The sequence below is a fragment of the Echinops telfairi genome, unplaced genomic scaffold (assembly GCF_000313985.2).
Source record: "Echinops telfairi isolate 266 unplaced genomic scaffold, ASM31398v2 ScPeMD7_2573;HRSCAF=3158, whole genome shotgun sequence".
Taxonomy (NCBI): Eukaryota; Metazoa; Chordata; class Mammalia; order Afrosoricida; family Tenrecidae; genus Echinops; species Echinops telfairi.
The window spans coordinates 10,884,541-10,911,013 of NW_022106471.1; the positions used below are offsets into that span (position 1 = coordinate 10,884,541).

Genomic DNA, 26,473 nt, shown 5'->3' on the forward strand with positions numbered 1-26,473 from the left:
TCACACCTACAGCCGCGGGAAGGTGGGGTGTGTCGTCAAAAGCAGGCTGTTGCACAGATTTCCCTTCCAACTCAGGGAAGAGCGCATTCCTTCCCCGCGCGAGGGCCCGGTACTCTCGTCCTGACGCTCTCGTTTCTTGGGGGAACAGAGTCCCTGCGCGCAATGGGTGCACTTCTTTAGTCTTCCCCGTTCCTTCTGAGGGGCGGAAGGGGTTAAATCTCGTCGTGGGCAAAGGTGAGGCTGGGGGCGCGGGTCCGAATTGGGCCCGGGGCAGGTGTGGGTGGACAGGGTGGCTTCTCTCTTTGCTGGGGCGGCTTTGTTAGCAAGGAGAGGGTGAGTGGGAGGCTCCTGGGACCTGACGCGGCGGGGGAAGGGATGGGTTGGCAAAAAGAAAATCGAGGTTAGATCGTGGGGTGAACTTTCCAAGAGTCCATGGCAGTTTCTACCGCCAAGTGAGCTGGTAGCTCAGTGAAGTTGTGAGTGCCTGCCCCGCTAGTCGTTCACTTCCCCGCCCGCCCCCTTCTCTATGGGGATGAGCTTTAAAGGATTTTGGGATGTGGAGCCCAAGTCTGGTCCGTTTTAGTGGCCCTTGCGCTTTCCTTCGCAGTAGTTCTGCTGTCATCGTCCAAAAAGGCGAAAAGCCCATCTTCTCCTTTGGGAAACTGGGCTAGTTAGTGACTTGCGGAGAAGGGACTCTATCCCCGGAGAAACCCTTTACCCTTGGGAGGAGGTTCTGTTGCAATGACTTGTCTCAGGGTTCTTTCTGTAAAACAAACATAAACGAAAAACAAATAAACAACGAAGGTAGCCAACAATAAAGACCTTACTGCGTGGGGTGCATTTCTCAGGACTCGTTATCAAAGATAATCATTCTGATACAACTGACTTTTGTTTAAGACACTGCCATGGCAGGGCTCAACATGGAGTAGCAGCAGCCAATCTTAAAACGTATTTCCTCTAATGTCGACATGCTTGAGAAGTTGCTAGATTGTTGCCAGGTGAAGATCTTGAGCGGTTCATAGCTCAATGACTAATCACGTGCACACAGACACACACATGTTAATTTTGTTCGTTTAATGTGTGCCTGTTTAAAAACCTTTTCAAGTTGGTCCGGGCAGGGGCTGTCTTCATTCTTAGCAGGTTTGCAAACTGCTCACTGCCAGGAGATTTGACTTAGCACTTTTGTCTCAGTCTTTAAGTCAAAGGGGGTGTTGGTGTTGAGGTATATATAGAGCATACAAAGTAGCATGTAACTACTTTGAGTCCCAACAAAGTGTCTTTTTTAAGCTCATTCAAAAAAATCAAACCACACTGATTTTTTTCTTAATTGGTTAAAAGGTAATTCTGGCTTAAATGAAAGCCTTGTAGCGTAGGAGTAAAGGGGTAATAAAGAGTGAGTCAGAAACCATGCCTCTACATGTAATGGGAGTACATGTAGTTCAAGGGATGGACTTGAACTGCTGATGTTCAGTCCTTCAGAGCATCATTCTTCCTTCCAAGGCAACACTAAAACTAGACGATTAAACGACAGAGGGGAGAGATACCGATCGATGTATGCAATAATGACTTGACTGCATAGTTTCATTATTTAAAGGGTGTTTTCCACTCGCTCTATATGCTTATTTGAAAATACCCTGGAACCCACATTCACGTAGGCCACTCCAAGTCAGTGTTTCTCAATCCGGATATTCCAACCTCTTACTGGTATGTCCAGACAAGCCTGATTTTCTTCTCTTTCCTTTACCTGATGACTCAGATTTACCAGACAGAAGCAATCTATAGTGTGTAGCCTGGCTGCCGAACTGATTTTGTGGTGAAGGGCTCATGCTGCGTTATTTTTTTTAAGGATCTACTTCTCTTGGCATGTGGCCCCAAACACTTGGAAACTTGCAAGTAAGTTTGAGTTGTGGACAAACACAAACAGCTGCATAGTCCCTTGTTAGCTAGAGCTTCTCCCTAACACACATTTTATGTGAATTCAGTTGAATTATGAAACCGTATGAATTAAAAGATGCTAGTGTCTTCCATGCCAGAGGAAGAGGAGGTTTTCTACTCCCATAAAGAGTTAACAGCCTTGGAAACCCACAGGGTTCCCCGTCCTATAGGGTCTCTATGGGTTGGCATTGACTCAAGGGTAGGGAATTTTTGGGTTATCTTTTTACTAAGTGAGTTTGTTCAAATTGCAAAAAGGGGTGTGTATTTTCACACAAAACAAAATGAAGCAACTTTAGATAAATATTGTAAACAGTTTGGCAGGTTTTACTTTGTTAATTAATTGGAGATCTTGTGAATAGGGGCAGCAGATTTTTCTCACTTGCTAATGGTTAAGTTACTTAGTTAAATTTTTATCAAGTGAAATCGACACTTTTGGGTTTAGGAAATAACTTTTGAATGGCTGACTGACTTTTATTAAAGTGAATCAAACTTAGCGGGCCACTAGAGTTGGTATTCCCTGTAGGTAGGTTAACTCCGGTGTCTCACACACTGCTCCCTTGAGAGCCGCCAGGCCATGCAGAATCCTTCACAATACTTTTTAAACGTTTTTAAAATCATTTTATTAGGGGCTCATACAACTCTTATCACAATCCATACATAAGTCAATTATGTAAAGCACATTTGTACATTCCTTTCCCTCATCATTCTCAAAACATTTGCTCTCCACTTAAGCCCTTGGCATCAGCTCCTCATTTTTCCCCCTCCCTCCTTACTCCCCCCTCCCATATGAACCCTTGATAATTTATAAATTATTTTGTCATATCGTACACTGTCTAATGTCTCCCTTCACCCACTTTTCTGTTGTCCGTCCCCCAGGGAGGAGGCTATATGTAGATCCCTGTAATTTGTTCCCCCTTTCTACTCTACCCTCCTGGTGTCGCCACTCTCACCACTGGTCCTGAAGGGATCATCCATCCTGGATTCCCTGTGTTTCCAATTCCTATCTGTACCAGTATATATCCTTTGGTCTAGCCAGATTTGTAAGGTAGAACTGGGATTATGATAGTAGGGGTGGGGGTAGGGGAGGAAGCATTTAGGAACTAAAATGTTTGAAAGTTTTATGTTTCATCGTTGCTACACTGCACCCTGACTGGCTCGTCCCTCCCCATGACCCTTCCAGAAGGGGATGTCCAGTTGCCTACAGATGGGCTTTGGATCCCCACTCCACACTCCCCCTCATTCACAATGATACGGTTTTTTGTTCTTTGATGCCCGATACTTCATCCCTTCGACACCTCGTGATCACACAGGCTGGTGTGCTTCTTCCATGTGGGCTTTGTTGCTTCTGAGCTAGGTGGCCACTTGTTTACCTTCAAACCTTTAAGACCCCAGACACTATATCTTTTGATAGCCGGACACCATCAGCTTTCCTCACCACATTTGCTTATGCACCCATTTGTCTTCAGCGATCATTTTGGGGAGGTGAGCATACAATGATACGATTTTTTGTTCTTTGATGCCTGATAACTAATCCCTTCGCCACCTCGCTTCACAATGTTTATTGTAAATTTTAACCATAGAGCATGTGTGATAAATATGTGACTAGTTATAAATTTCTTACATGTACAATTTTTTAAGTTATATGACTACATATAAAATTGTTCTGCAAGATCTCCTACACTGACTGACAATGCTAGTCGTAATAATGTTACTAGTGACTGAGCAGAAGCCATGAGGGCTGCTGTTAATTACAGGAAAGCCCATTTTTAATTATTCCTTCTTTTCACAAAAGTTACTGATAATAACCTCACAAATACCAATTTCCACAATATTGTAGGTAAAACACCAGAAAAAGCTGACAAAATCAGCCACTGTAGAAACACTGGCAGCAACAAAGAAACAGCATTGTTTGTCGCACATGCAGACACAAGCACGCGATCCGCAGCACCTGTGATGGAATACTGACACCTCTGGGCAGAGCGCGCAGAAGCCTCCAGGAGTAAACTAGCCCAGAGTTTTAGCTGAGTGGGTATATTGAGACATGTACGCTGGGCTTACACAAATGTTTTTGTTATAACTCATTGCAGGCATACCTTTGGAGATAGTGCAGGTTTGGTTCCAAACCAAAGCAATAAAGCAAATATCGCAATAAAGTGAATCGCACGCATTTTGGGGGTTGCCCAGTGCATAAAACAGTCAGGTTTACACTAGACTGCCATCTACCTATGACGGATGCAATAGCATAATGGGGGGAAAAATTGAAATGTGAAAATGACCAAAATGTGACACCTGGACGCTTAGTGAGCACCTGGTGTTAGAAACATGGGGCCAAGAGACTTGCTCATTGGAGAATTGACTGAAACCTTCGAGATTCGTCAAAAAAATGCAATGCCAGAGAAGCAGAACAGAGAAAGGTGCAATAAAACAAGGTGTGCTGGTAGAGGGAGCTTCTTATTAAAAAAATTTTTTTTTCTGCTGAAATACTGCACAAAAATCTCAGAGTTATGTTGGTGTCACCCCCTCTGATAATGCCACCCAGTGCAGTTGACACCTCTGCGCCCTCCTAGCGACTCCAAGTGTAACACAATACAAACAGATCGGGTTGTTGTTTTACAGCAACTTTTATTTTAAATTTCTAGTAGAGAAAGCTGATTGAGTCAACACCGTTTTCAAATACGTAAGAAGCAAAAACTCCACCCTGGACTTTTTTCATGATCCTCCTCAGAGACAACCATTCAGGAAGATGATTTTCTCCTTCTCTCTCACTGACTGTATCCTCATCTAGGAAGTTCAGCTACATTCTTTGACAGTGAGAAATTGATTCCATTGTAGAAACTTCCTTCATGTTTTAGGACCTGTATCTAAAGAAAGCAGCACTGGGAGAATTGCCCAATAGTGTCTCTCAATCAAAACTGATTTCCCCCCAAAGGTGATGTATTCATCTGTGGAAGTAAAATACAGAAGCCGAGGGTTTAGTTTTACTTTGTTTTTTCTTTTTAGTTGCAGTTACTCAACATGTTTCCACTGACTGAGGAAAACAAGAGTGTGGCCTGGCTTTTGCTCAGTACTGGTACCTGTCCAAGATGTATCTTCAGATTCTGTGGTGTGGATTTTCACACACCGTACAAACTTCCTTACAAGGTATTTTGTGATTATTTTTAGTTTAAAAGATTCTCTGGACTTTTATAGGAATACCTAGACATGTGAGGGTACTTATCTGTCCATTAGAAGCCTTGAGGGTACTGTGGCTAAAGTGCTTGACTGTAGGCTGAAGGTCAGTGGGTGGAACCCACCAGCCAGTCCACTTCCAACAAGATTTTAGTCTAGGCAACGTGGGGGCCGTTCTGCCCTGTCCCATAGGGTTTCCATGAGCCAGCATTGACTGGATGGCAATGGACATCTCTCCATCACTCTCCATTAAAAAGCAAAAAACTGGGAAGGCTCTAAGGTAGATGTGGTGGTGATTGTACAATTCCCCTGATATGATTGAACAGGTGACCGACTCAATTGTATGATATGTAAATTATATGCCAATGAAACTTGGAAAACAACAATAAAACCAACAGAAACAAAGTATAATAAAATAATCACTGAAGTGGTAATTATGGAATTGTCCTTGTCTTAGAAAAACCTGTCTGTCTCAGGAATCCAAGTTTCTTATGAAATGATTCCCTCTTACATTTAGCAGAGTAGACTCTGTGAAACAATTCCATTGTGCCTTTTATGTTCATATAGAGGTTCCCAAACTTATTTGGCCTACCACCTCTTTTGCAGAAAAAAATTACTCGGGGCCCTCCTGGCAATGAAAAGCTTGGGTACTACAGCCCATAATCCAAGATACAATGTACGTATCTCCTTTTGTAGCTCTCCAGGGAGCAATATTACCCACTTTGGGAAACACTAATATAGATCTTTCCTAAAGGATATCCAGTTGACTGTCACAAAATAATGTAATAATGGCCATACTAGATATCATTAAAATGTAATAAGAGTGTGCAGTGATCATGAGCGCTTCTTTTACAAGGAGTAAAAAAAACCAACCTCACTGCCATTGAATCCATTCCAACTCATAGCAACCCTATAGGACAAGAGAGTACAGCCCCTGTGGGTTTCCGAGACTCTGTTTACGGAAATAGCCATATCTTTCTGCCACAGATGGTTTTGAACTGCTGACTTTGGGATTAGTAGCCCAACCACTATGCCATGAGGGCTGCTGTTAATTACAGGAAAGCACATTTTAAAATCTTATTCTAAAGTACCACTGATTAAGGAGTGGGTTGCTTTTTCTTTCCTTTTTCTTTTTCTGTTCTCTTTATAACCATTTGTATTTACCACTTGATTAACAGTAAAGTGCTGGCATAAAATCCTCTAGAAGTAAGCATTTATCATCCTCATCACCATGATCATTGCTATGCAACAAATTACAACAAAAATACAAGCAGTCCCCGGCTTACAGCAAGATCCATTCCTAACTTGTGCGTTTTCAGAATCTGTTAATAAGTCGAACCTAAGCGCCTTCTCACTTAGCTTTCTTTTAGCGCAAGCAGACTCCAGTCCATACCCCAGTGAAAAAGCTGCACATGCAGTCAGTGAAGGAGATTGGGGCGAAGAATGTGTTCCTATTTTCCTTGAACTCAGAGACAAATTTTTAGTTTAATTTCATTTTGATTTGGTATAGGGGTTGATTCAATCATTTCAAAGTGAAGACAAATTAAAAAACAACACAAAAAGTGAGGCCAAACTTACATAACATTAAAGGGCAGGTATGGCATGGTCTGCAAGTCTGACCTTTCTAACCCAGGGGCTTCCTGTACTCAAATTTCCTCATAATTAAATCTTAAAATTACTGAGGAGTTAGCAGTAGCCGTTATTTTTCCTGGTCTAATTGGTTGTTCCTGTTGTCTGGGACCTGACACCCACCGTTGGGCTAGCACTGTTCTGTCAGGCTCTTATGTAATCCTCATAGGTAAGCACTCGGTAAGCACGCCCTCTCACTCTCTAGTTTCAGATGAAGAACTGAGGCTCAGAGGCGTGAAGCACCCTGGCCTTAGTCACACACCAGTTAAGTGAGCACACTAGAATTTGAACATTTGGTGTGAGTGCAAAGCCCACAATTTGGAGCTGGAAGACACGGGTTTGAGTCCCAGTCCTACTAGTTTCCAACTTCAGTTTTCTGCTCTTTAAAGTGGGAATGATGATTACATCTAGCTTGTGGGATTTTAAAGGACAAGACCTAATAACGTATGGGAGAGCACGTGGGAAACTGGAAAGTATGGTACATATACCATGATGATTAATTTATGTGTGTATTCATTTATACACAACATGGCTATAAATCACAAGGCTGGTTTTGTGTAACTCATCTTACACATTTTCCCAGATACATTATAATTTATAAGTCTATATATATAAGATTTAAAGATATAATGTATATATACATTATATAAAGAGACTGAGTGTTACCAACTTTTAGTTGTGTCATTTAATATAAATATTTTAAAAATTGAAGATGATTTTGGGTAAATGTTCTTAAATTTTAATCTGTTCTAGTCATATATGTTATACACATTCATATGCACATACGTACATATACCTGAATATACTTGTATGTATGAGTATTTTTATATGAAAGATAAAATGGGCACTATAGTCTTAATAAAATGAAATAAATTTGTGCGAACATTTTCCCCACCTTTTAGGCTAAGTATATTAAAAGCTGAGTGAATTTCAACATGGTATTCATTCAACAACTAAATAACAAACCTGTCTGGTTTAGACACGAAGGTGGTGCTGGCAAAGTCCTCTGAGTATTAGATAAGTGTAATGTTGGAACTGGAAGGACAGTGTCCAAGAAAGGCCAGTTTTTACCATAAAAGGAGTGACAGAATTAGGCAATCCAGAATTTAGTACATGGCTTCTTTCGATTAATACATATAAATTATTTGTAATTATAGTGTCAAATCTTGACATTGCCAGAACCTGTTTGTCTCTTGTTTAGTAAGCCATCTGTTTGAAATTATCTTTACTTCATTGACTTTCAAATCTGTTTAATTATTCAGATTTTATATTAATTAAATATACTCACGAGGCTTCAGGAATTGCGAGATTATCAAATTACCTAAAACAATGGGAATTCCGTTTTGATTTTTATATATTAAAAATTAGAATTGAAGCTTTTGCTGGGACAGTTACTTCACAGAACTATAAACCATATGAATACATTTGCTAACAGAACTTTTCTGTCTCAGACTTAGAACTTTATCTTAACTGATATGTGAAGCCTTAAAAAAAGAAAAGAAAAGCACAAGTGTTTTATAGGAGTTAGGCAGTTGTCTTTCAGATTCCATATCAAGCCAATAGGAGCCTCATGATAAAAGGTAGTGGGCTGAACCCACTGGCTGCTTCCAGGGGGAAGGTGTGCAGTCTGATTCCGTAACGATGCTCTCGGCCATTGAGTCTGTTTTGATTCACAGGGACCCTACAGGCCAGGGAAGAACTGTCTCGGTGGGTTTCCTAGATTAACTGTTTACCGGAGTAGGAAGCCTTATCTTTCTCCCTGTAAAGATTGTAGTCTTGGCCATTTTATGAAATAGTTCTGTGCTGCCCTGCAGGGCCCTTCTGTGGTGGAATCAACTCAATGGCATTGGGTTTGGTATAAAGCCAACATTGACTGATAAATACATTACTCTATATACTCATGTATAAGCCAAGTTTTTCAGCACATGTTTAAAGCAGTTTTTGTGGTAAAATTAGGTGCCTTGGCTGATATTCGGGTCTGCTTATACTTGAGTATATATGGTAAGTGCTTCTTGAAGGTGAGACTGACACACAGAAACCCCTATCTGCAGAAACATCCTGTTCAGTGATTTCTTGTGCAGATAGCAGGGACACAAGCCTGCAGATGACCCCAGGTCCCTGCAGCATCCAAATCACACATCCCCAGCCACAACTGGACCCCCTCGACTAGGCCTACAACACCTGCTGGTCTGTACAGAGAGGGCCTTTGACGCAGGCCAGAGCCCCTCTCAGGTTTCCTCCAATGGGCCTGTCTTATGCTGTTGAGTCCCTCTGTCTGTCTTTCCTACTACACATATTCTAGCACTTCTGATTTTTTTAAAATACTTTTATTGGGGCCTCTTAAATCTCTTATCACAATCCATACATTCATTCCAGTATGTCAAGCACATTTGCCACCATCATCATTTTTAAAGCATTCTCTTCCCACTCGAGCCCCTGATATCAGCTCTCCATTTCTTCTCCTTCCTTCCCTCCCTCCCCCACCCTCTCTTACGAACCCTTGATAAGTTACAGATTATTATTTCCATATCTTACATCTTCCTCCATCGCCCCTCACCCACTTTTCCATTATTCGTCCCCCTGGGAAGGGGTTCTAGGTTTATCAGCACTTCTGAATTTATGTAACTGAAAATTAGAACACTTTGTGATATGTCATACATTTTCACGCTTCATTTTACCTGGAGACCATTAAGGGCATTGCCAAAGGGCCATCACTATTTCTTTGATTTACCTTCTAGGACTTACTCAATGAGCTTCAGAAGTTCCTAGAAACTGAAACGGATACAGTGATTTTGGAAGTCCCAAATCCACCTCTCAAGAAAATTCGACTGCAAGAGTCGGATGATGAGACTGCTGATCTGAGTCAGAATGGGGAGGGAAGGCTCTCTGCAGATGGAAGCATTGCTCCCAGGCCCTCCCGCTTAAATGTGTGCAATATATGCCTAGGGATTCTTCAGGAATTCTGTGAAAAAGACTTCATTAAAAAGGTAAGTAATCCTTTGTACCACATGCACAATTACAGAGTGTTCGTTTTTAAGGCCTAAGATTCTTATACAGAAAGGAACAATGCCATTCATTTAATTTTGTTTCATTAAAAAAAGATAAAAGCCCGCTATTCTCAAACCACCTTTTTATCAACCTGATGCCTGGAGAGTACTAATGTCTGTACCCACGGATTTTAGTGACGAGCACTATCAAGAAGTGAGCAGTTTGCTGTCCATTTGCTGTTCAGCATAGCTAAAGGGTTAGCGGAGCCCTTATGGTGTAGTGGTTACTCTCTGGGCTGCTAGCTGCCAGGTCAGCAGTTTGAAACCAGCAGTCGCTTCCCGGAGAAAGAAGCTTTCTGTTGCCGTAAAGACTTACAGTCTCGGAAACCCACAGGGCCAGTTCTCCCCTGCCCAATAGACACATCATCAGTTGCAGTGGGTTTGGAGTTTCTGGAGGAGTTAGAGAAAATGTCTTAGCCATACCTATCAGCATCTAGAAACGACAAGTGATCTAGCTTTGTGGAAGGTGTGGTGGCAGGGTTGACTAGAGAAACAAATCCAGAAACACTCGTGTGTGTAAGAGAACTTTATATCAAAGAACAATTATATATTAAGGAAACATCCCAGCCCCATCCAGATCAAGTCCATAAGTCCGATATTAGCCCATATGCCCAATACTAGTCTATCAATTCCTCTTTATATTCATGCAGCACATGCGGTGATGCCAAATGCAGGAAGATGACAGGCTAGTGGGTGAAAAGGCTTGTGAATCCAATACTGGTAGAAGCATCTCAGCGCTGGGGCGGGTCTCCACATGGCTCCTCCAGCTCTCTGAGTGTCTCCTCCACAGGAAGGTGAAGCAGAGAGAGAGTATGGTCAACCTCCAGGGAGAAAGAGAGGAAGTTCCCAGAATCCTCCTCATGAGAAGGCCATACCCCCACGGAGCCATCAACAGGCTGTGACCTGATTGACAGGCTAGACTCCACCCTTACACCCTGTTTATCAAGTTGACAGGAACTTCCATAACTACCCCAGAAGGTGAATGACTGAATGTGGAATTGTCTTGGTTCTCAGCTGTCCAGAGTGCCAGATTTGGCTTCACTTTATTTATTTATTTATTTTTGACAATTTACTCTTTATCGATTAAAAATGAAGGAGACATGCAGTAAAATACAAAGTCCAAAAAAAAGGGGGGGGGCTGGATAAAGTGGAATGTTTTACATGTTTCATAATCTAGCATATGTCATAAGGAGGACCCTCCACTTATTGATACACCATTATTTTATCCTCCAGATTATTAAATAGTATCAGCTGGCTCTAGGTTTTGGTTTAGAACTTAAGCAAAACCCCCAAACAAACCCACTAGTCGTTTGGGAAGACCACATTGTCACAAACAGCACTGGCACATGTGACCTTGCGCTATACTCAGTCCCCAACCTGGGGACCTAGACAGCGGTGCCTACTGTCCTCCCACTCCGGAAAAAGGAAAAGTGGGGCTACTCGTGGTATCTTCTGCTGTCCCCCCGACCCAGGCAGTTTCTGGTCACTGATTTTCTCAGCACGACTGTGCAAGCCAGCAAAGGGGTCTACGACATATCATGCACAAAAAGAAACACTGTCCGGGGCTCCCCGCGCCTCTCCTCATTCCCGGCCCCACTAACAAGGAGCTAAAAAGGAGAGAAAGCCCCGGCCCTTGGCTTTATTTTATATAGAAACACTTAGAAACTATCAGGTGACCTAAGAAAAGCTATTTGACACCCCTCAGATTGTTCTGCAGGTGGTGTCAGGCTTGGGGGGGGGTCATCATTTATATTTCATTGCAGGAGGCCTGAGAACCCCACACTTCAATATGAAAATCTGTATTTCTTATTGTGTCATTTGAACAAAAACATGCATCTTATGGAGAGGAAAGCTTTCAGGAACTCTTGGCAATTCATACAATTTACGTATTTTCAGGTGTGCCAGAAGGTTGAGGCCTCTGGGTTTGAATTTACCAACTTGGTGTTGTCGGTCTCCTTCCCACCACAGCTGTCTGTAAGAGAGGTAAGGCCATCTGCATGCTTGGAACTCCGTGAGATGCCCACTCGGCATTTCTCTGAAACGGTGGACGTGGAAATGTTACACGCCCTGTCATTACTCTTGTGTTCTACATACGGATTGAATGAAGGAAAGAAATAGCTGTTCAGTAAGTACTTGTGGAGTGAAGAAGTGAACAAAGGAATAGTGGTTCCTGTGGGACTGCTATCTTTTCAAAGGTCCTCACGCAGCGGCTGATCTCGACTGAGCATGCGCTGTATGCCGGGCATGCTCTCCAGAAGAAGAGAAGTGAGGGGCTGCAGAGACCATGTGAAGCAGAGAGGGGCGCCATGCGAGGCTCCTAGCACAGGGCCATTTCAGTTGCGACAAACCTCCTTACTCTCTGGAGTAAAAATATGAAAAGCTGGTACTTCTTGTCAATGATAAAAGGAAAGAGAAGTAGCCTCATATTTATTTCCACTTGGGGCTTTGCGATTTTGCTACATCATTTCTCCTGGGTTTAAATGGAAGACAAATGCTCCTTACTGTAGCATTCTTACATATCAAAACAGGGGTGAAAACACAGAACTCTCTTTGTTTTTACTGTTAAGTGAAGTCCAGTGTGAATGACCTGTGTTCCCAAATGACAACACTGGGTCCTAAGTTTATCCGCTTATTCTGATAGGGTGTCTTCCACCCAAGGCTCCCACAGCGTCACGGGAGCACGTCCCCTGGGATGCGTGAGTGTTAGCCCGGACGAAAGCTTATGGAAGATGAGTGGAGTGACTGCGAAGTGACAAAAGAGTGACTTCACATGGTACCTGTGTTGATGCCGAGATAACCGAGCGGTAGAAGCAGGAGGGGAGGGCAGGGAAACACTGAGCTTCGCAGACACTCAGAGTCATTCTCTAGTCAGTCACAATGTAGCTCCTCGTGCTTGGCAGCTTCAGGGTTCCCTTTGAGGAGAGAAAAGCACACCCCACCCTACAGCTAAGCGACTCACCAAAGGCCCAAGCGTCTGAGCGACACCACTAGGAATTATTGAAGTATATGAGGAGGCTCAAAATGTTCCTGAGAAAATTGATTGAAAAGATAATGGGATCTTCACTTTTTAAAAAAAATGAACTTTTATTGTGTTTTCAGTGAAAGATTACACAGCAGATTAGGTTTTCATTTAACCGTTTCTATAAAACTCATTCAGTGATGTTGGCTACCTCTTTTCTCAATTCAAAAGAAAGCATAGAATAATAAAAAACAATGGGATATTTTCCATGAACTTTTTAAAGCCCCACATTTTCTAGACGTTGTCCATAGATCCTACTTAGCACTAAACCATTCCTCTCAAAGTTCATAGTTTTAAACTAAAATATATATTGTCCATTTTTATCACTCGTGTGATGATTTTAACAATATTAATTTTGTAGTTATTGTCTACTTGGGAAGTATTCCTATTCCATATTAGAAATAAAAGAGACTATTTAAAAACAGAACTATTCCACTTGAACTGTCTACTTTTTATAACTGATTGTTTTAATAGAAATGTTAAATGTGCAACCATTTAGGAGACATTTGTGACTATTCCAATTATAGGAGAAGTAATGGAATTCTACAGTTTAGCGTGTTGTAAAAAATCTCATTGTTTCCTTTTGTATTAATCAATGAGAGTTTTACCCATTCATTTCCTAAGAAAAGTTATTATTCAAGAAACATTACGGTCATTGTGAGTCAGATCTACTGAGGGCTTAGATGGTATAGCACCCTATTTTTCACAGGCCAGATTTCTCCAGAAACCATGGTGGTTTTCCTTTATCATTATGTCAGATTACTTTCTTTGATTGGCAGCCTTTATTACTTCTTTGATGCTGAGATGTGCTAGGGCACTAAGCCCAGGCCACGGGAGGAGGTTCCCACCCACACCGTCATTGCCAAATGGCCTGGTGAGGATCTCTTCCCCAGGGTGTGGAGATGGGGTCGGTCCTCACCTTCGCACGCTTCCGTCCTTGCCTCCAGCTACCTGCTGGCACACTCTCTGGCTTTAGCCCTGAGAGCTCACCATCTTCCAGACCAGCTTTCCAGGTAGCGGCCCTCAGGCGCTTGCCACCCAGAGCCTGCGCATCAGAAGAGCTTACAGACTGTCAAACAGGCAGGCACTGGTCGCTGTGGGTTTGTTAATTTGCTGGAAGGACTTTGAGAATCAAAGTTATATTTCCAGCACCAGATTTATTACAACCAAAAAGGACACACATGAAAACACATCAGGTGAGCTCTTAAAGAGATCTCAGTATGGAGCTCCCATGTTCCAAGAGGGATGTGCTACCCCTCTCCCATGCCTGGTCACCCTCGGGAAGTTGCATCAGAGCCTGTGCCCAGGACTCTTACCTACCAAATGGGGCCTGGTTAGCTTCAGGCCCCTCGGTGGTTTCTGTGGGTCTGGCCAGACCCATTCATTAATCTCAGCTGTTAATACGACTTGACAGAACCTAGAACAAAGGACACACTGCTTCTGTGGTTCCGCTCACCTTCCAGGGTCGTTTATGAGTCAGCATCGACTTCTCGGGAGTGAATCCTGTGGGGGCTTTTTGGCAGCTGGTAGTCCAGATTGGGAACAAATGGCTTTTCAAACAAGTTAGTTTATTTGTTACATGTCCCAATTTAAAAAAATATGCTTATCTTCAAATTTATGTATCTTAAATTTTTTTTATAGAACTTCAACATATTCTTGCATTTTAAATATAAATTCTGTGATTTCTACATTATCCCATTTACATTGTGGTTTTCAACTTCGATCTTTTTTTTTTTCAACTTCGATCTTAAAATACTTTTGACTTAGATGAATTTGGCTGTGTGTAGAACAAACTTCAGTATACATGAGAGCATTGATTTTAATTATTTCATAAGTCAGAGTGGAATGTATATATAATGGAGGCAATTGGAATGATTTACAATGATCAATAAAGTAAGGCTCTGAAAAAGAAATAATCCTTTGGTGGCTAAGATTTCCCTACTTCTAAGAAGAAAATTATAATCATAGATAATATTGATTTGAAAGCAAGTTGTAGTTTATCAATATGACAGTATTTGTAAAAGGACTGAGTTAAAAAGAATCAACTCAAATAAAGGGCTTTAAAAATCTGGCTATAAAATCTGTATTAGTCCATTCATGCTTCTGACCCTACTAATCCCTTCCTAGATATAACCATAGTTTTTATTGATTTATTATATTCATTTCCTAGGGCTACTGTAACAAAACTGTCATACAAATCGAGTGATTTATAAGGACAGCGATTTATTTCCCACAGCCCAGGGGCTAGAAGTCAGACAGTAGGGTCTGGGCCCTCTGGAGGCCAACTGCCTCCTCGGGGTTCCTTGACTTGTACATGCACCTCTCCAGGCCTCTGCCTCCGCCTTCGTCACACGACCGCCTTCCCGCTGCCTGCCTGCCTGCCTGTGCAGCCGTCCCACCCCTCGCCCCCTTGTGCAGCTTCTTGTATAAGGAAACCACCACATGAGGTCAGGAACAACCCTCCTCCAGTATGACCTCATGCCAATTCCACTGATCACATCTGCAGAGACCCTGTTTCCACACAAACTCACAGTCACAGGCACCAGGCGTCAGGACTTCAACACATCTTTTGGGTGGATACAAGTTAAGCACCAATTTAAAGCCATATGAAGGAGAGAGAACAATAGTGGCTTAGTGGATCAGTTCTCACCTTTCTTGCCAGAGACCTTGTGCGCAGCTCTCACCTGCCTGTCAGTGGAGGCTTGTCTGTGGCAGGATGCAGGAAGTTTCATCACGGCTTCCAGACTAAGGCTAGGAAGAAAGCCTGTATACTGCCAACTGTCAGCCAGTGAAAGCCCTAAGGCTCCCAACAGTTTAGTCTGCAAACCACGATGAGGATGCATAGGTCTGGTAGGACCATCGTGAGTTAGAGGTTGACTTGATGGCCGCTAACACTAAAAGGTGTGATCCTCATCACTGTACCACGTTTGGGAGACTATGGAGGGAGGGATGGGATATGTGTTAGTCTTGGTTGTAAGAAAGCACTTTATAGCAAGAAGTAATCTATATCAAGAAGGCGTCCTAGCCCAGTCCAACTCAAGTTCATGGGTCCGATGCCAGTTGGGGCCCTCTTCAGACTCACATAGCCAAAGGCTGGTGATCAGAAAGGTGAGGCGGCAAGCAGGAAGGTCCTCATCTGCAGGGTCTCATGGATCCAAGTTCGGTGGGAACGTGGCAGTGCGCTGACAGCGTGGGACAGGTTGGCTCCCAGGGCCAGCAGCCCCCATGGGGCTGCCCCAGGAGACAAATACAGAGTCCCAGCAGGAAGGAAGTTGAAGAGGCAGAGAGAGACGTTCCCAGCGTCTCTCTTATAGAAAAAGCCACCCCCCCAAAGGAAGCATCATCAGGCTGTGAGCTGATTGACAGGTTGGGCACCTCCCTTAACACTGTCACACCAGATCAAGTTGACATAAAATCTGACTGCCGCAGGATATATCTCCTGAGTGTGTTTTCTTAGAAACTAGCTGATGTGCTCCAGACAACTTGAAACTGCAGGGTGCTAAAGAGAAGGAACAGTATGCAGATGAAGTGATGGGATCCTGTTAGTGAGACCGCAAACAATAAACGGAGGCAGCATCCAGGGCTTCACCAAAGACAGTACTCTGGTAACAAATTAGACACAAGACATGGAAGCTCCAAAATTTACATACCAGTATAAAAAATCTGAATGATAAAAAGACTTGAGATCAGAAAACCAGACCCACTTTCGTAGAGTGGGTTCTGACCCACAGTTCCCCCACGTAGGGCTTCCAAGGTTCTGTCTGGTAAATCTTTACTTTCGCAGATACGTAGTCTTGTCTTTCTCCCGAGGAGTGGCTGGTGGCTGTGAACCTCTGACCCCGTGGTTAGCGGTCCAAGGCTTACCTGAGAGCTCCAAGATGATAAGGAGGGCACGCAATGTCTCCTGTCTAGCACAGTCACTTTCTGGGATGAGGCTTGTCATTCAGATAACAATGGAAAGAAAAGCGATACATCTTTTTACAAGACTCAGACTTCTTAAAAGGGAGATAAAATAGTGCAATCTATCACGGAATGATACACCTGTGTTGAACACTTGAGATTGTAAGACTGGAAGGATGCTTTGGAAGAACAACAGGAGGAGAGAGCATCTTTGCTGGTACAGAGAAGGAGCCTGCTCCATCCCGAGGGGAAGGGTGATACTTTGCAGACACAAGATCATCACAGTCTAATGGGGGCTCCCAGTGTTTAGAGAACCTGGTGCAAATCATAGTTGGCAAGAAGCACATTGGAATAGTTTCTGCTCCTAGAGGAAACGTCCATAGTAGGTCAAGGTAGGATCCATGGGTATGCATTTCCAAAAAGATCATAGGTGATGCTGATGCGGGGACAAGGACCGCACTATAAGAACCATTGGGTGAGAACTTGGGGGCGATTGGAGAACTACTCCAGGCCTCAGTGAGAACTGGTTGAACTGGCTCTTCTGCTGGGAATATGGGAAGGAGCACAGTAGAATGGATCCCACCAGGTAGTCATTATTGCACAGTATTCGAATCAGCAGGAAGAGAACGTAACAGGAAGTTCAGAGCGAGTGCAATCAGATTTTAATCCACACCAAATTATCTCAACCAACGAAAGATAGCTTATGGGGGAAAAATAAACATATATACCCCAATGAAGAAGAAATGGAATTCTCTCCCCCCACCCCTCACTTCTTCCTTCCTGCCTCCCTTCTCTCTGAGCCCCCTGCCCCACCTTATTTACTTATATCCTATATTAAACTATTTTGCCAAATTTCATAAGTAGTGAGACTAGTGTAGTGAACCCATATGTACCCATTACTCGACTCTAACAATTGCCCACTTTTGGACCCATCTGCGGCCGGCTTCAAGAGAAACTGGGGAAAGGTGAACGCTCGTTCTCACAGGTGCAAGGAGGCGGCTCGGAGCAGTAAGCATAGCAACTGCGAAAGGAGAAGCTGCAGTGGAAAGATGACAAGGGAGACCGTGCAGTGAACATTTTATTCAGAGCCAGACCAAGATGAACAGTGGGGGCGGATCAGCTCTGCGGAGCCAAGGTGATGTCGCTGATGAATGATCTAGAGAAAGCGGAATGCTGGAAAACCTATTCTGCGCCTGCCCCTGCTGTCAAGGAAAATGATCTTCAAGCTGCACAGGGCCACATGAAAGCCCCACGCGGTGACGCCTCTCTCAATTTGTGCAAGCCTTCAGACCTGGATGAGTTACGTCGGAGGGCAGCTTCAGAAAGAACTTGCCACCGTCCGCGATCTCTGGGAGCTTTGGAAAGATTTGCCGAACGACAGGAGACAGACAAGGGCAGTTCCACTTTTCCAAAGGCGAAGGCAGTTGGTCTGCTAACTACCAACCGGCGAGCTTGCCCTTTCAACTCTGGCAAGGTCAGGAACCAAAGGAGAGGGGTTGTGGGCCCCAAGGATGAGGACAGGCTGGTCATCAGCACACGGAGCAGGTTTACGCAGAACCAATCACATCCACATCCTGTCTTCCTCGTGCAGGCTGGCGCGACTGGCAGTGCAGGGTGTGCAGTACCACCAGCATGACTAGAATGGCATGTCGTTGGACTAGGAAAGACGAGCAGGGTGTGAGGGCCATCTGGTGGGTTTGTGACTGAGCGGCCATCCCCAAAAGGAGCTACTTCATGATTAGTGTCCACCGTTGAGCGTTTCTCTCTGCAGGCAGCGCTGGATGGGGACGGGCGCAGTCTTCTTTTACTCAGTGCGGGCGTCCCTGGAGCTGTGTCTAGACGCCCCTGGGAGATTGTGTTTAAAACAGATGACTGGTCCTGGCTTCAGATCACCTCAGTCAAAATCTCTAGATCTGGGAGAATGACTCACAGCATTAAAGAAGATAACTAGTGAGTAACGAGCTCCTTTAAAAAAGCAGCTTATTTACATGAGACCAGGTGGTTTAAAAAAAAATTTGACCCTAAGACAGAGAAGGCGGCAAGGGGGCAGGGAAGCTAGAGCACAGGAAGTGGTGCAACCAGAATGAGTGACCGAGAAGGGTGACACATTGTGAGAAATGTAACCAGTGTCTCTGAGAAATGGGTGTCGAAATGGTCAATTGGGAACCTAATTTGATCTGTAAACTTTCACCTTAAAACACACACACACACACACACACACACACACATCAAAAAACACCACCATCGAGTCAAATCTGACTCATAGTGACCCTGTAGGACAGAGTAGAACTGTCCCTTTGGATTTATGAGGCTGTAAATCTTTCCAGGAAGAGAAAGCCTCATCTGTCTCCCTCAGGCTGGCTGGTGGGTTCAAACTATTGACCTTGTGGTTAGCAGTCTAACTGATGTGAAAACAACCAACCAAAGATCTCTAGAGGCAGGGCCTGAGAGCCTGTATTTTAACTGAGAGCTGCTCAGGTGGTTCTCCTACCCACTGGAATGACTGAACTGCAGGGAGGTTTCTCATGGGCTGAGGACTCTTGTCAGACCCTACCTTGCTCACACTTCCTCTCGGTGGTGATACACAGGGCATGTTTTATCACTGTGTAGATGACCCGAAGGGCAGATAGGCTGAGTCTTAGATTGGAGATCCAAAAAGGGATAGGAAATGGGAAAAACCTAGGAAGATTAAAATTTATCAGGAGTAAACATTAAGTTCTTGTTCTCTGGGTAAATAAAACTTGCCAGGTCAAGGATGAGGCCAGAGTGGTTTAGAAGCTTTACATTTAAACCAGGTGTAGTTAATAGCCAAATCACAGCTGTGATGAAAATCTCTTTGAATCTTGGTCTGGTGTCGTATAAAAAGAAGTATAATTGATCAGAGAGATTATTGAATCAACTCCAAGATCCTGCATTGTTTTAAGAAAAAATCTTAGGGCAAGATGATTTAATGTGGCCCTTCTGACCATAGTATCTGCCACTCCTATCCAAAGACCTTTTCCTGATGGGTCTGGGTGAGAAGGTGGGGGAAGATTCTGTTTATGTTCTATGACTCAGATGTGAAGGATTGCCACCCTGCTGGCTGTGCAGCAGTACCGGGGAACCTTGTTTCTGCCAAGAGCCATTTGGATACTTCTTACAGGATTTGAAGGCATACAAAATTTCCAGTGTACAAATTCGCGTGCTGCTTTTGGTCAGACATTTAATGAACTCCCCCTAATGTGATGGCTGGATGCTTCCCTCTGTGATGTTACCTAGTATTGATTCCATAGGCCTTATGGTCCGAGAGGGCCGACTGGTCCTCACACCTAATATAAAGTGAGCCATTTCAGAAGCAGGGTGGGGAAGCTCACTGCCAGCAAGTGAGGTGAGCCAGAGTGGACCCTGCGTCTGGTTTGCCCTTCTCTGCCAGACCCCCGGCCTGATTGCCCGTTTCTGCAGCCTTGGCGATAAAGAGGATGACTGAATTTCAGATTTACCAGTGCGTTAAACCCCTAGGGTAAACTTGCATTTATGGGAAGAGAGCATCCTGTTAAGCTCTTTTCAAAGTTAACTGCTTTAGGGGTTGGGCCATGAACTGCAAGGCCAGCAACTGGGGTCCACCACTCTTCAGGAGAAAGATGCTGCCTTCTGCCCCACAGAAAGCTTTAGTCTCCGAAGCTGCCTTACAGGGTTGGACTCCACTAGGTGGCATTGAATTTGGTCTGAGGTTTCTTACAGGTTTACTTCTGTCTCTACACGTTGAGACCAGTAGAGGGCATTATTGTATTATCAGTTTGTCCCATTAGCGGGTCCTCTTTGGCTGTGTGTGTGTTGGGGGAGTGGGCGCGGGGACAGTTCACTGTATTGACTCCAACCTTGATGGCAGGAAATACCAGTTTGTCCCATTAGAGGGTCCTCTTTGGCTGTGTGTGTGTGTGTGTGTGTGTGTGTGTGTGTGTGTGTGTGTGTGTTGGGGGGTGGGCGTGGGGACAGTTCACTGTATTGACTCCAACCTTGGTGGCAGGAAATACCTGCCTCTCAATATGCACCTTATCCCACTGAGGTTTCATTTGTCAGATCAAAACGTTGTTCCCTTTGCATTTGTTATACTTTGTATTGTCTCCACGCCTTGAAGCTGAGTTTTGGAATTAGGGACAGTCTTAGAAAAGTAGGTAAAAATAACAGCAGTATCATTTCTGTGGCTCCATCTTATGTTTAAGAAATGCTTCCATTCTGACACCCGTCTTTGAAGGACGAGGTTTTTTCTTAAATCTGTGGGTTTCTCACCATTTTGTGATCATTAAGAATCTGAAGAGAGCAATGGATCCCCCTTGTTCTTAAAATGCCCAGCAACAAGGTTTTGCATGTGACTTTCTGACAGCCTTCAACTCCAGGCCGTTCATCCTGATTGGATACCCCGGTATTTTCTTCTTAATTGAATGCACCAGTATGTACCTCCATTATTGATTGATTGGAGGCGGCTGCCTAACCAAAAGGACAGCAGTTTGAACGCACACAGCGCCTCTTTGGGAGAAAGGCCTGGTGACCGGTGTCCGTCAAGATGACAGCCTAGAAAACCCTATGTGACAGTTCCGCTCCGTCAGAGAGGGTCGAGATGAGTCGGGATTCCTCAGCGGCAGCCAACAACAAGATTGATGTGCTGATTTTTTTCTTGATGCCGACCTGTTTTCCAAGAACACTTAGTCCACAGAACAGCACTTGAGGACGTTTCTCTGAGGTCCACAATAGAGAGTAACACTGTCAAGTTGGTACTGTGTGGACAGGTCTGTAGTTGGCTCCAGCCATGAACCTCTTCATCCCATACACGTGTTTTCTGCTTTTGTGAATATTTCCTGTGGCTTCTCGAGTTTTAATTTGTATGGATGTTTTTGTTGTTGTTGTTACCTAAATCGAGAGCCCTGGGGGGCTATGTTTAGGTGTTGGGTTGCTAACTGCCAGGTTGGCAGTCCACACCCAACAAGCTGCTCTGTGAAAGAAAGAAGAGGCCGTCTGCTCCCAGAGAGGTTTCGAGTCTTGGAAACCTCATACAGCCTTGCTGTGGGTCAGAATCGGCTCCTTAGCCATGGGTCTCTCCCTAAACCAGCTTCTGTTCTCTCTCGTCCACCATTTCAGACTCACCTACGCTCCACAGGATCTGACCGCCTTCCTGAGGCTCCAGAATTCCTAAATCTGTTTCTGGTTAGGTCAGTTGGCTTAGAATTTGCTTTAATCCCTGTGTGACCCATGCCCAGGCAAAGCGTATTTTTACAAACTTGTAAAATATGCAAAAGTATCCGAAACACCATCTCTGCCCCTGAAGACTCTTTCAGTAAACTCTTTGTGGGGCGTGGCACGGGGCTGATAACTTCACTATGTTTAGATACCCAGCCTGCAAGTAGGAAAGCCTTTCACAGAACCCGAGTGATGAGTGAGTCCTTGCGGCAAACCAATCCCACCCTCTTATAAAAGTTAACTTGCCTCCGTGAGCCCAGCGCTGGCGTGCGAGAACCTGCGTGGTTGGCCTCATGGCGTGGTCAACCTGGAGGAGACGGGGTGAGCATCCAGAACAGGACTCTGGAGCTTTCGTCTTGTTTGTTTGCTTCATGGCGCTCGTAGAAAAATGGCAATAAGGTTGTGATTGTGATGTGTGGGCAGTTCTGACCATGGTGCCACCCCACTGGTGGACCCCTGTTCACATGGTGGGAACTCCTCCACCCCTGTTGGGGATCTCTGATTGAGAGCGAATCCAGGAGTTCTCAACCTTTGTGTGTAAAACCCAATGCCCCCTTCCGTCTGTGAAAGCATCATGGACCCTCACCGTCTGTGGATTGGAAAGAGCACATGCTTGGGCGATGTTTTTTTCAGCCTGGCTGATTCTGACCACTTCACTGATCATCCCCCTCAGCTTCATGTGAAGGGGAGAAACCAAAGCTCGTAGAGGTTATATGACTTGGCCGATGTGTCACATTTACTGGAATTTGGATGTGCTCTTGCTTCATGTTCCCTTTTTTAAAGCCACACGATCTCCCCATTGTATCTATGCCAATGTTGGTTTTATTCATTTAACCACCTTCCTTCTGCATAGTGCCTTCTCACTCACCGTCTTAAACTACGCATCCATGGACATAACTCAGGATAAGGGGCTAACCAGGCAGAGCTGCCATGTGTCAGAGAAGTTGTGGAGCCAGACATGTGAGCAGGCTTAGGGTTCTGTTACTGTCTTGCCTTCCTGGGACAAGTTCTCCAAGGGAGAAAGGATGAGGACAGGTGATCACCCAAGAGCTCTACACAAGGTGGCTGGGACATGAACTCAGCCGAAGTCCAGCTTCAGTTCCTAGGTGGCCATGTCCGTGAGAAAGAAGTCTGTTTTGACACAGGTGTTCATTATTGTTGTTAGGGTGCTATTGAATCAGTTCGACTTTGTAGCACCTCTATGCACAACAGAAGAAAACACTCCCTGTCTTGTACCTTTCCCACAGTTGCTATGTTGAGTCCATTATTGTACCCACTATGGCAGTCTCTCTCCTTGAGGGTCTTTCTCATTTTTCCTTCTGACCCTCTAGTCTACCAAGCATGATATCCTTTTTCCGAGAGCTAATCTCTCCTGATAAGATGTCCAAAGTTCTGTGAGGTGAAGTTTGGCCATTCTCATTTCTAAGGAGCATGCTGACTACTTCCTCCAAGACAACTTTTTTTGTTCTTCTGACAGTCCGGGGTACTTTCAGTATTCTCTACGAATACTGTCATTCAAGTGGATTGTTTCTTCTTCCGTCTTCCGTACTAATTGTCCAACTTTCACATGCAATATGAGGTGACTGACTGCAGGTACCATGACGTGAATCAGGCCCACCTTAGTCCACAGGAGCCCTGGGAGCATAGTGGTTACCCATGGGGCTACTAACCACCAGGTCAACAATTCGAAACCCCTAGTGGAGTAGAATACCCATTGATGGGACAAGGGGCCCTGGGGGTGTAGTGGGTTACATGTTGGGCTGCTAACTATAAAGTCAGCAGTTCAAACCCACCAGCTGCTCTGATAGAAGAGGACAGGACTGTTTACTCCCATAAAGAGTTACCGCCTCAGAAACTCACAGGGGTGATTCTACCCTGGCCTATCGGGTCACTATGAGTCAGAATCAACTCGATGGATATGAGTTTTTGGAGACTTTAATTCTCAAAGTGACATCTTTGCTTTTCAACACTTGAAATAGGTCTTGGGCAGCAGGTTTTCACAATGCAATATACCATTTGACATTTTGACTGCTGCTGCTGTGAGTGTTGACGTGGAGCCAAGTAGAATGACAACCTTGACAGCTTCAGTCTTTTTTCTGTTTATCATTATGCTGTCTAGTGGTCCAGTTGTGAGGGTTTGTTTTTCTTTATATTGAGTGGCAATCCATACTGCAGGCTGCAGTCGCTGGTATTCGTCAACAAGTGCTTCAAGTTCTCCTCACTTTCAGCAAGCAAGGATGTGTCTGTTGCCTATTACAGGTTGTTAATAAGCCTTCCTCCAAACTTCATGTCTTATTCTTCATATAGCCCCCACCTTCTTAGCTTATTCATTCAGCATACAGATTAAGTATGGTGAAAGGATATAGCTCTGAGGCATACCTTTCTTGATTTTAAACCACACAACATTTCCTTGTTCTATTTAAACACTTGACTCTCGTTCTAGGTGCACTTTCCTCAGGAGCAAAATGAAGTGTTCTGGGATTTCCATTTTTTGCAGTGTTATCCGTAGTTTGCTATGATTCACACACTCAAGCACCCCATTGGCATAGTTAATAAAACATTTTTTTAAAGCTTTTTCCTCCTTTATTGGAGCAAGATTCCTGACCAGTACAGTGATGTATTTACTAAATATAGAGAGATCCGTGCATACTATTCATCTGAACAAGTTTTGATAAAACATCTTTCTGGTATTCACTGCTTTCAGCCAAGCTCCTCTGATGTCAGCAATGATAGCCCTCATCCCATGCCCTCTTCTGAGTCTGACTTGAATTTCCAGTAGTTCCATATTGATGTACTTTTTCAGCCATTAAAAATTATCACTAGCAAATTTTTACTTGGATATGATATTAATGATACCGTTCTATAGTTTGTATGTTCTGTTGGGTCATCTTTCCTTGGAATGGGCACAAATGTGGATCTCTTCCAGTCAGTCAGTTGGCTAGTTAATTGTCTTCCAAATTTCTTGGCATAGACTGGTGAGTGCTTCCTGTGCTTCATCAGCTTGTTGATGGTATTCCATCACTTCCTGGAGCATTGTTTTTCACCAGTGCCTGCAGTGCTGCGTGAACTTCTTAGATTATATGCTACTTCTTGAAATGGTTGAATGTCAACCAGTTCTTTATAGTCAGTGACTCTGTGTAGTCCTTCCATCTTCTTTTGATGTTTTCTGCAGTGTTCAATATTTATGCCCATAGAATTCGCCCATATTGCAACTCAAGGTGTGAGTTTTTTTCTTCAGTTCTTTCATCTTGAGATATGCTGAGCGTGTTCTTCCTTTTTTAGCTTCCGAACCCCAGGTGTGTGCACATTTTTTTGTAATGGTTTATCTTCTTGAGTTGCTGTATGCAAATTTCTGTTCAGCTCTCATACTTCATCATTGCTTCCACTTTCCCTCCATCCAAGAGCAAGTTTCAGAGCCTCTTGGTCTTCTTTTCTTTCTTGTCTTAAACAACGTTTTGTTTTCTTCATGTATAATATTTCTTGATAGCAACCCACAGTTTTGGTCAGGTCTTCTGTCTTTGGTGTTCAGTGTATCAAATCTTTTATTGAAATGGTCCCTAAATTCTGGTGGGATGTCCTCCAGGCTATACTTTGGCTCGTAGGGACTTGTTTTAATTTACTTCCATCTGAATTTACGTACAAGCAATCGATGGTCTGTTTCACAGTTAACCTCTTACGTAGTTTTGGCTACTGATACTGAGCTTCTTCTCTCTCATTTCTCCCCACAGATGTACTCAGTTTGATTAGTGTGTATTCCATCCTGTGAGTTTCATTCTACAGTTGCCATTGATATTGTTGAAAGAAAATGTATTTTCAATGAAGAAGTAATTAATCTTGCAAAGTCCTATCATGTGATGTGCAGCCTAGTTTCTATTACCTAGGCCATATTCCCCGACTATTGCTCCTTCCTCTGTGCTTCCAAACTTTTCCCAATGGCCAATAACTATCAATGGATCTCGATGGCATGTTTAAGCAATTCCAGACTGAAGAAGTTGGTATAATTCAATTTCTTTAGTACTAACTGTCTCTCATCACTGGGAGCCCTGGTGGCACAGTGAATATGTGTTGGGCTGCTAACTGCAAGGTCAGCAGTTTAAACCCTCTAGCGGCTCCTTGGGGAGACAGACGGGGCTTTTTATTCCCATAAAGAGTTAGTCTCAGAAACTCACAGGAACAGTACTACCCCACCCTACAGGGTCGCTAATGAGTTAGCTTTAACTCGATGGCGGTGAATTTGGAATTTTTTGGAAAACTTTTGGTGTTGGTGCATGAATTGGAATACTAGCTATTTTAACTGAACTTTCTTATAGGTGTATAGATATTGCCCTATACAGAGATCATTATACTTCATGATAAATCTCGATGTTCTTTTTGACAATGAATGTGCTGCCATTCCTCTTCAACTGACCATTCCCGGCACTGTAAACTGTATGACTTCTCAATTCTAAAGAACCATTACCATTTAGTTTGCTCTTTATGCCTCCTATTTCATATTTAACAACTTCCAATTTTCATAGATTTATACTTTGTACATTCCAGGATGTGATAATTAATGGATGTT

The 26,473-nt window shown here is 43.8% G+C and overlaps 1 protein-coding gene across 1 annotated transcript in view; it reads left to right on the forward strand.

Annotated features, from left to right (window-relative positions):
* The first annotated feature begins 204 nt into the window (after nt 1-204).
* PUS10 (pseudouridine synthase 10) overlaps nt 205-26,473 on the forward strand; it is an 87,014-nt gene continuing 60,745 nt past the window's right edge. The window contains exons 1-4 of the mRNA XM_004710202.4: nt 205-234; nt 4,936-5,076; nt 9,471-9,719; nt 11,676-11,762. Coding sequence (XP_004710259.1) covers nt 4,951-5,076; nt 9,471-9,719; nt 11,676-11,762 — 462 coding nt within the window. The 5' untranslated portion in view covers nt 205-234; nt 4,936-4,950. The remainder of the gene's footprint in view (nt 235-4,935; nt 5,077-9,470; nt 9,720-11,675; nt 11,763-26,473) is intronic.